This window comes from Propithecus coquereli, unplaced genomic scaffold (genome assembly GCF_000956105.1).
Source record: "Propithecus coquereli isolate 6110/MARCELLA unplaced genomic scaffold, Pcoq_1.0 Scaffold70, whole genome shotgun sequence".
NCBI classification, from domain to species: domain Eukaryota; kingdom Metazoa; phylum Chordata; class Mammalia; order Primates; family Indriidae; genus Propithecus; species Propithecus coquereli.
The window spans coordinates 2,772,871-2,783,928 of record NW_012153063.1 but is presented as its reverse complement, the minus strand read 5'-3'; the positions used below and the strand labels follow the sequence as shown (position 1 = coordinate 2,783,928).

The 11,058-nt window shown below is 40.9% G+C and overlaps 1 protein-coding gene across 1 annotated transcript; it reads left to right on the top strand.

Moving 5' to 3' along the window:
- The first annotated feature begins 2,254 nt into the window (after positions 1–2,254).
- Positions 2,255–4,711, top strand: CRYGD (crystallin, gamma D). The gene is made up of 3 exons (XM_012661221.1): positions 2,255–2,263; positions 2,364–2,606; positions 4,373–4,711. The coding sequence occupies exons 1-3, from the start codon at positions 2,255–2,257 to the stop codon at positions 4,643–4,645; spliced, it is 525 nt and encodes a 174-aa protein (XP_012516675.1). The 3' UTR covers positions 4,646–4,711.
- The last annotated feature ends 6,347 nt before the right edge of the window (positions 4,712–11,058 follow it).

Genomic DNA, 11,058 nt, shown 5'->3' with positions numbered 1-11,058 from the left:
ATGAACTTGGTCCCCTTTTCAAAAAATTATTTAACAATATAATTGAGGGCTTTTTTTCCTGAACTCTCTATTTTACTTCATTGGTCTATTAAGTCTGTACTTATGACAATCCACAGTTTTGATTACGATAGCTTTGTAGTAAGTTTTGGAATCAGGAAATATGAGTCCTCTAACTTTGTTCTTTTCAAGACTGCTTTGTTTATTCAAGGCCCCTTGAGGTTCCACATTAATTTGGGGATGGATTTTTTTATTTCTACATAAGAAAATCACTGGGATTTTGACAGGACTTGCATTAAATCTGTAGATCGTTTTGAGCAGTACTGACATTTTAACAATCCATGAACACAGGATGTTGCGATGTTGTCTTATTTATTTATGTTTTCTTTAATTTCTTTCAGCAATATTTTGTAGTTTTCAGTGTACAATATATTTGGGTTTTTTTAAAACTTAAATATGGTATTTTCCATACCCTTAAATAAATTCTTTGAGCACATGATTTTTGGTGGCTGCATAGCATCTCATCAAGCAGATGTTCCATAATTTGTTTAATTTATGCTTTATTTTGCCATTTTATTTGTATCTAATTTTCTATATTATAAACAGTGTTTTGATAAAATACCACTGTGCATTATCTTTCTATGTACCTTTAATTATTTCCTTTGGACAAATTCCTAGAGATGGGAATATTAGATCAAAGGGGTGAAAATTAAGAGTTTTTAAATACACACCAACAGTGCTTGTTTTTATATGAGACTATGGTTTAAAAACTTTTTCTCCTTTCTACTGCTTCAGTTTCCCAATTTTCCATAAATGTTATAATTTTTAAAAGAAAAAGATGTCAGTGAGGCTTATTAAACTTTCATGGATCACATAAAATTTGTTTGGGGAAAACTACAAGGGCATCCCAACAGTCTCCATACAAAGGAAAAATTTTGTAATGAATATTTTGTAAATAAAGGTACATTTAGTTACAACGTCCCATTTTCCCTATGTATGGTGAGTTTGGGGACACCCTGTACTTTTTTTAGTATTAGACTTACGTGGCAAGAATCCAAACTAAGGAATGAGATAGGATAGGCTATACCAAGGTTGTTCTAAAGCAGTGGTTCTCAACTGGGGGGTGATTTGCTTCCTAGGGGACATTTGGCAGTGTTTGCAGACATTTTTGCTTGTCTCACTGGAGAGCGATGCTACTGGTCCCTAGCTAGTAGAGGCCAGGCTGCTACTATACATCCTGCAAGGCACGGGACAGGCTCCCACAACAGAGAATTTTTTAGGCCAAAATATCAAAATAGTGCTGAGGTTGAGAAACCCTGCTCTAGAGAGAGCAAAGCACCAGGAGTTGCTGGAGATCTTGTGGAAAAGAAGGGTGACTTCAGGTCCTGGAGTCAGAGCCTAAACTAGAGAGCCACCAGGTTTTTGCCCCAGTGTGAAGAAGGCAGAATCTTTGCAAGATTGTGGGATTTAAAACGTGTTATAGTTTCATGTCAACGTGGATTTGTCAGCAGCTAGAACCAATTAAATTTAGCCCTCAGGTAGCAAAAGTGTTAGTTGAATAAAAAGTTACCAGTGTGATAACCACCAGTGGGTCACTTCACGAATCCCAAAGCTGAGAGTGTCATTGCCTGTGCTGTAAGAGGCACACTGCTTTGGCCTGGGAGATGTCCTTGGTCCCCAGGCTACTGGAGCACACCTCATCCCCTGCTTACTAGCACATGGGCTCATGAAGAGGTTCTCTTAGGCAGAGGAAAATCCCACTCTATACGCCCCGTGGAGAAGCCAAGTTCATCATCCCATGTGTCACATTTTCATGCCAAGAAAACGCTCTCTAATTTAAACGCCTCACGCTGTGGTCCATTCTGAACTCAGACATGGTCACTACACTATGTTGTTACTCAAATAGAAATTTTAAAAGTTAAAAAAAATTAATTACAATTATTAACTCGTTAAGCACTTGATCAATTCCAATTTCCCAAATAGGCTTCATTTAAAGGCCGGAGTGGCGCTAAGTGACATGACAATTTTAACCAGATCATCAATTCGAAAGCTCTGGAGAGCCTAAGAGAAAACATACAATAAATCCCCCACCACCACCCCCACAGTCATTATATAGAACAGAAAGAGAGAAAATGCCCTTGCTCCCCCCCGCGGGCCCCTTTTGTGTTGTTCCTGCCAACGCAGCAGCCATCCCGCTATATAGACCCGCCGCGCCGCCGGCCCCACACGCTCTTCTCTGCCGTCCGCCCAACCAGCCATGGGGAAGGTGAGCCCAGCGAGCGCCCGGGGCCCCGGGAGGGTCCCAGCCACTCGGGCTCCGCAGACCGGGTCAGGCCCTAGAGCCCTCCCCTTGCCTTGCCTTGCAGATCACCTTCTACGAGGACCGGGGCTTCCAGGGCCGCCAGTACGAATGCAGCAGCGACCACCCCAACCTGCAGCCCTACTTGAGCCGCTGCAACTCGGTGCGCGTGGACAGCGGCTGCTGGATGCTGTATGAGCAGCCCAACTACGCGGGCAGCCAGTACTTCCTGCGGCGCGGCGACTACCCGGACTACCAGCAGTGGATGGGCCTCAGCGACTCCATCCGCTCCTGCCGCCTCATCCCCCCCGTGAGTCTGGGCCCGCCTGGTCCCTTCTGTGCCCTCGAGTCACATCAGTGATCCAGATGTATGGTTCGCCCTATGGGCGAGGGGATGGGGTGATATAGCCCTCTTTTTTCTGGCTCTAACTATATTCTCTTTTCCTTTATTAACATCTGTAAGGTTTCCCTCCACTGAAAAAGCAGGTGATGCTGTACTTTTAATTGGACATTTAATTATGCTTTGCTAAAACCACACTCACCTCTAGTGGGAACAAAGTGCATAGCATTAGTTCAGAGAGTCTATGCCACAGGTGATGAACGAGCAACAGGCAGACTCCTTACTATCGGGTGTCTTAGGCCAGTTACTTGGCTATTTCTTACTCTCTTCATCTGTAAAATAGGCCTGATCAGAGTAGCTCATTTCCAGGGCTGCAGTGAAGATGAAAGGAGGTACCTGGTGCGAGATACACACACACACACACACACACACACACACACACAAGTATTAACTGTTATTGTGGACAACAAGGGTCTCTCAGTCCTGCCTTCTGATTAGGCAAAACAAGTAACCAACAGTGAGATTCCAATAGCTCCTGCAAAGCCCATTGTTACCCAAATGAAGCCCCGGGAGCCTGGAATTCCACCGTTAGGGTACCTTTGTGAAGTTTGAAACTCCCTAGGAGGGTTTAATAGCTTCCTAGGACCCAAGAGTAACATTAGGAGCCTGAAAATGTGGCTTTCCACTTTCAAGTCCTACTCTTCCAATTACAGACCGTGAGCGCCCATCTTTAGTTTTCTCATAAAAGAGGAAAAGGCTCATAATTGTTGCTTTATGTGTGCCAGGCTGTTGGGAAGATCAAACGAGGCAGCCACATGTGAGTCCTTTGCAAACCATAGAATGTTGACTGCTTTATTAGCAGTTGTTTATGCCTCAAAATGAATCGCTTATGAGAATCTTTCCTACAGAGGGTTTTAAGGGTGGGAGAAGAAAAACACTGAGACAATGGAAGGAGCAAGCAGGTGAAGGAAGAACAAGTGCTTAAGACAAGAGAGACAGGATTTGCTCTGAACAAAGAAATGAACTTTCCATTTTTCTAAATGGTTTACACTCTTGATCCTGTACAGGCCTCCTTCATGGTCTTGAACTTCCATTTTTGGTTTTTACCTAAAACTGATTTGCAGGAGCATATTAGAGCTCAGAACTGAAGCCTGATCTTTGCGATGGCTCTTGCATTTCAGCATTTCAGAGCAGCAGGGCTTAAAGCAAAAAGCCAAGGATTAAGGCATTGCCTGGGCTGGACTTTCTTCCTGAATTGCCACTCACTTGGCGAAAAGCAATTCAACTTACTCTCTTTTAAGCTTCTAATACTGTTGAGATTTAAAACAATACCCTTTTCAGGGATTTGTCTTTTTATTCTAATATCTAATTATTTTGGATGTCAGCCAAGGAGAGCCCCAGACCACCACAAACCTATGAAAGAGAAAACAAAACAAATACATCAAAATTGTTAACTTAAATGGGTACTGAGCAGTGTGTATGTTTCATGTAGACTGCGCTACCAGAAAACACTAGGGAGCGTCATTCTTATCAAATGAATGGTGAATGGCGCCCTCCTGAGTTTCACAGTGTACAACCTGCTCGACTATACACAGCAGCCCTGGTGTTCCCAGTCTCTTTCTTTTCATTTGGTCACCTTTGATATAGAACAGGTAAAGAAATGCCCATTCCCCAGGGTTGCTGCTAAAATAAGGTCAGGTTTTCTGACTTCCCATGTGCTGTTGCTGAATCCCCAGGCCAGCTCCCACAGGATCAGGATCTACGAACGAGAGGACCACAGGGGCCAGATGGTGGAGACCACTGAGGACTGCTCCTCTCTTCACGATCGCTTCCGCCTCAGTGAGATCCACTCCTTCAACGTGCTGGAGGGCTCCTGGATCCTCTACGAGCTGCCCAACTACCGTGGGCGGCAGTACCTGCTGAGGCCTGGGGACTACAGACGGCACCATGACTGGGGGGCCATGGATGCCAGAGTGGGCTCTCTGAGGAGAGCAGTGGATTTCTATTGAAATATTTTTACTCTATTCTTTTCTCCATCTGGAAGCTAATAAAATATTTCCTGTGTGTTTCATGCAGTAACGTAGTTCTCTGTTCCTTTCAGTCTCCTTGGAAGGGCTCAGCAAAAATAAAGCTAGGAATAACGTGAATTTTCTTGCATGTATCAGTGGAAAGAGTGGTGTGAGGCAGCAGCTAAGAGCTCAGCACCTAGAGTCACAATGCCTAGGTCTAACCACACTTACTAGCTATAGGCATTGGGGCAAGTTACTTAGTATTCTGTCCTTCAGTTCCCTAGTTTGTAAAAATGGGGGTTAATAATACCTTTCACCTTCTGGGGATTAAATGTGAATTAAATGAGTTATTATTTGTAATTCTCACACAATGATGCCAGGCACAAAGTAACTGCTATATAATAAGTACTTGTTACATAACTGTTTTTTTGGGTATTATTGAGTACTTGGACTTTATAAATTAGTATTTTTTGAAGTATCAATAATGGGTTAAAGATCACCTGCATCAGAATTACCTGGGACACTTGTTAAAATGCAGAGGTGCATTTTAACCCCCAGGTGATTCTTACAGCAAATGAAATTTGAGACCCATAGTTCTAAACCTACTTTCTTGCCGTACAGAATTGCATCCCAAAAGACGAACACCTCCTTTTTAGACACTGTGCTCTACACTGGGAAACAACAATGAGTGGAACAGGATCCTTGTCCCAGAGAGGTCACAGTCTAGTGGGGGAGCAGAAAATCCAAAAGAAGTTTTAAAATAATTATCCCAGTGGCATAACAGAGGCAGCATGTCCGAAGGGCTGTGGGGGCATGGAGGAAGAAGATGCTTGTCACAGTATTCTGAGATGCTACAAATTCAACTTCATCCATCACTAGGAAGGACTTTGAATGTTCCCCACACCATACTGAGAATTGTGAGCAAGTATCAAAGACACCACCCCACAATTCCTCTGGTAAAATTTCTAACATTTACTAGGAAAAAGGAAATTGAAACAGACTCATCACAGCGACATGCAGGCAATATAACAGAGGGATTTGAACTCTAAAACACGCTAGGAGTTAGACTGCTCAGTTTGAATCTTGACTGTCTCTTGCATCAAGAATCTTAGGTTGGGTTAGCCCAGACACGGACCATAAACCAAGGATTCAGGAGGAGGTGACTTATCGGGGAAGTGCTCCCAAGAGAAAAAGTGAGGGAGAAGGGAAGCAAGACCCTGTCTCAAAAAAAAAGTGGGCAAAAGACATGAATAGAGTTTTTTCTAAAGAAGATATACAAATGGCCAACAGACATATAAAAAAATGCTCAACATCACTAATAATCAGGAAAATGCAAATTAAAACCACAGTGAGATACCACCTTACCCCTATCAGAATGGCCATTATGAAAAAATCAAAAAGGGAAGGATAATCAAAGGGAAGGATAAATTTACACCTAACGGATACAATGCCCATTAACTGGGTGAAGGGAACACTTATAACTTTGACTCAGAAGCAAATTATGTAACCAAACGTGTGTACCCCCCCAAAATTCTGAAATATAAATAAATAAATTTTTAAAAAATCAAAAAAATAATAGATGTTGGCATGGATGCGGTGAAAAAGGAATGCTTGTACACTGTTAGTGGGGCTGTAAATGTTTTTAAATTATTTTCTTTTTTTCCTGTTGGGTTGTTTGAGTTTCTTAAATATTCTGGTTATTAATCCCTTGTCAGTTAGGTAGTGTGCAAATATTTTCTCCCATTCCATGGGTTGTCTCTTTGCTTTGTTGATTGTTTCCTTTGCTGTGCAGAAGCTTTTTAGATTGATGTGATCTCATTTGTCCATCTTTCTTGGGTTGCCTATGTAAGGCATTTCTTTCTTTTTTTTTATTTCAGGATATTATGAGGGTACAAACATTTTGGTTACATTTTATGTCTTTGCCTCACCCAAGCAAGGATTAGAGGCAAGGCATTTCTTTTTAATGGTAATGTTTTTTTATCCAGTTCTTTAGACCAGTTAAAGTCTGGCAGTATTGAAGTCAGGAAGAACAATGTCAACACAATTAAAGAAGTGGAATCAAATTATTGTTTAATACCATTTTTTATTTTTTGCTCATTATACTAGAAAGTACTACTTACCAAGTCGTCTGTAAACGCTGTAATGAAATATATCATGATGCCTATATACCCCTATTTAGAATTATTAAGAGACTGATTAAGACTTTGAAGCTTTAGTAAATAGAGCAACGAAAGCCAAGAGCAAAATTAACTCCCTCGATTAAGTCAGGACAGCCTTTCCCCAGCCTGTACAGAGGCCATGAAATTCAGCTGGACACTTTTTTTTTCTTCAGCTGGACACTTTTTAACACACAGATTCCCAGACCTCATGAATCAAAAATCTCCAGGTAGTGCTCCATGCATCTGTATAGTTTAACAAGCTCCCCCGGTAAGGGTAAAAACACGAAACACTTGGACTTACTGCGTGAAAGCCTTTCCTCTCAAAGCGTGGTCTGCAAACCAGCAGCACAGGGCATGCCCTGGGAGCTTGTCAGAAATGCAGACTCTCAGGCCATACCCCAGACCTGCTAACTCAGAATCTGCATTTTAACAAGATCCCCAAATAATCTTTAGGTACATGCAAGTTTGAGAAGTCCTAGGCTGAATTGTGCCAGTGTCCCCTGAATCCAGTAAAATGTAGATCACTGATTCTCAAGTCTGGCTGTGCAACAGAATCATGCATGGTGCTTTTTAAAATACTGATGCCTGGGTCCCACTCAGGCTTTAATTCTCAAATTCTGAAATAATTACACCATTTCCAAATAATTTCTCTTCTCTGATTTAAACTTTACTGACTTATGTATACTATTTTACTTATTTATTTTGGGTATCCACATATCCCTAATATTTAATAACAATAAAGCTTGATTAGAAAATAAGATTTGGATCCAGGGACAAGAAGGGACTCCCTACTTCTTTTCAAATCATACTAACTACCAACTACAGGCAGAGCAACTATGAGACCACAAGTGCTCTGCCCAGGGCCAGGGCCTGGCCTGGTGGCCGGGTCCGAAAGCATAAGTGGCCCCAGCATGGAGGGACCCTGTGACAAGGGGGCCATGACTCATTCCAAGCTGGACTTTTTGTTGCCTAAATTGCCTGAGGATCAAGGAGACATTTATTAATATTTTTCTTAGGAACAAGACTTTTAGACTACGAAAAAGGCTTCAGAACCCAGCTGTGCTTAAATTCACTATCACTAGAATTTATTAACAAGACAGTTTTCCATTCACGTATCAGGAATCTCCCTCTTTCTTTATACTCTGCTTCTCACATCCTTATTATTGATTTATGGCTCCTCTTTTTTTTTCTTTTTTAGTGAAAAATTGGAAGCCTTTTATGCCACACAGAGACTGAATGGACAAAAATTCCGTCAGTGCCAGCTCTTTAAAGTAGCTTCCTTCACTTCCATTTGGAAGATGCTTTTATTTGGTCAGGATGAGAGCTCCACCCAGTGCTCACTAGGAGGAAGGCAAGTATGTTTAAAAGGCTTTTCCAAAATCACGAATAGTAAGAGATTATTTTGTATCTTTTAAATATACTCTGCTTTGCCATGTAGCAGGGTAAGATTATAATTTTGCCAGAGTGGCTATTAAGCAAATATAGATCTTGTTTAAAAAGAAATGTTTGAGATCTCTGTGACACATCAGAAGCCTTTCCTAAGAGCTGCTGAAGATAGCCATGCCAACTGGTCTTGTGTTCACCAGAGCAGGTGTGGCCCTTTCCGGTAGAGAATCCAGCATCTGCGCTGTGCTTTTTAATAGAGCTCTGTGTCTTCTTCCTCTGTCTCTCGATGTCTGACAGGTCCACATCTAACTTATGAAACTGAGTTCATGAGTAAAATAGATCCCACCTCCTCATTCAAATATGTCCTCCACTTCATCTTCAAGCTAAACACCTATATATTTATGATTTCTTTCAATCAATTCTTTTTTATATCCTTTATATTTTTTCTTTGTCATTGTATACGAATAGTTGGTTTTCTTTTTTACAGAAATCTCGATTGATTTCCTTTGGAAAAAAAAAGGACACCTATTCCAAATCTCGTTGGCTGACTTCCGTTCTTCTATCTCTCTCTCAGTGGTTACAGACACAGAAGAATATCCTCATCCCACTCATCTCAAGATATTGCAAATCAATCTAAGTGTACTCAGAGGTCATGGAGAGTATGCAGTGTTTTCCCTCTACTGCCCATTCTTGCATTTGAAAATCACAGCCTTGACTGTAAAACAACACCCACGCTATGTATCGGCAGGCTGCTTTGAATAGTTCCCCCAAGTGATATATGTCTTTCTGCCTTGTGAAAGTTGTCAGAATCAAAATAGAGTCACTAATGTTAAAACAAAAACAAAAACACCCTGACAAATAGAGTCGGGGAAGGCTGTATCATGCTTATATGCTCGATAACAAAACCATCACAAATAACTCTGCAAAAACCACAACCTTGCACAAAGGTCATTGCAGCCTTACGCAAAAAGTACTTCTGCAAGGACATCTGCCCAGCAACCGCCTGTCCAGCCTTGGACTGGTATCACCCTGGTTATTGATCTTTGTAGCTAAGGGTAATTATTTTAAAACAAGTATGTAATCCTTCTCATTTTTTCCTTTAAAAACCTTTGTCTTCTTTTACTTCCCTGAGGCTTTGTGAAATGTAAACAATAATATGTAATGCTATAAAATGTCTGGCATATGATAACTCATTAAACATTAGCTATTATTGTCATATTTTATTATCTACTTTTATTGTCCTAAGTATTATTTTGTACTTGTGGATTTTCAAAAGATTATCATGAGGTCGAAAACTTAACGGTGAGTGTCTTAGGTATGAGACAATTTGTCCAAAAATAATGTAATTATATTTATAGACCTAGAATTTAGGAAATAATAAGTCTACTGTTCTCTAAACTAGTCAAAAACATTACTCAATCCTAGACATTGTAAAGTGGTCATTAGTAAAATGTCTTATTTTCTAAAGAGGATGCCAGGATCGTGAAGAGTGTAAAGCTGTCTCCTATGAGTAAGGAAACGGAGACTGTTGGGACTGGAGAAGAAGAAGTTAGTATTTTCAGATATCTAAAAGTTTACCATGTGAAAAGGAGCCAGGACTAGTTTTCTATGTGAGTCCAGTACAGAATTAATACCAACAGGTGTAATTTATGGGGAGGCTGATATGGGTTCAACATTAAGGCAACCGGAAGCACCCAGTCAAGTAATGGGCTGCCCTACACAGCAGTGAACATCCTGCTCAACGAGGTGCTTGGACATTGAGGAACAATAGCGAGGATTTCTGTGTGGATGAGAATTGCGCTTAACTCTGAGGTCTCTTCTTACTCAAGGGAGTTTGCTTATACAACTCTAGGGAAGTATATTTGATTCCTTTAGTTGCAAGTGACATCCTCAATTCAAAATAAATTTAAACTGAAAGAGGATTAACTGACTCACAGAAGTAGGAAACCACAGCTGTTGCCACGCAGAGAAGGATGAAAGGGTGCAATGATATGCTTTCCCTTACATGGGCTTCATCCTTAAACAGGCTTTCCCCGTGAGACTGTCCTCAGACATGCCAGGATTACCAGGTCACTAGTGTTGAAACTCCCTGTCTCTTTCCCTGAACAACTGGATCAGGTCTCTCAAAGGACCCTGGTTGGTCTTGCTGGGATGAGCTGCCACTCCTGAACCCTTGAGAACAGCTACTCTAAGTGGCCAGCCTTGGTCACATGGCTACCATTGTGCTGGGAAGATGGGTTCTTATGATTGCTACCACCACCTGTGGAGGAGCTGCTGACAGAGAAAAGAGATGTGAGGCTGACAAAAAGTAACAGAGACCTGCTACAAGAGGCTCCTGAATAGCAAATGAGAACAGCTATGCCCCAAGAGAGCCATTTCTTCTGTAAGGTATTGTTCATCTGTGAATATGAATGATACCTCGTTTTCCATTGTGTGAACATTTTCCTTTATAGGTCCACATTTTTCTGCTATAAGAGATTTGTAAGGACCAATTATAATTACCAAAATAATCTAGAAATAATTTCTTTCTAGGAATAATGACCATTGGAAAGTAGGAGCTAGTTGGATTCAATTTGGTGCAAATGAACCATAGATGAAAAGGACTTAATCTGTAGAGTACCTAGAGATCTGCCGCACTGTAGGATATCTCATTTCTTAAATAGACTAAGTAGTTTTCCAAGATTTTCACAAATGCTTTTTAAATGAGGAGGTTATATGTACAAAGAACCCTTCTTCACAGTAGCAGCTGCTTAAAATATCAATAAGTACCAAGTTTCAACTCATTTTTGGATATGCCCTCCAAATCTAAATAAAAGTTTCTGCTCTGCCTGCTATCTCCATGGCATTAGTATTTTTTTTTTTTTTTTT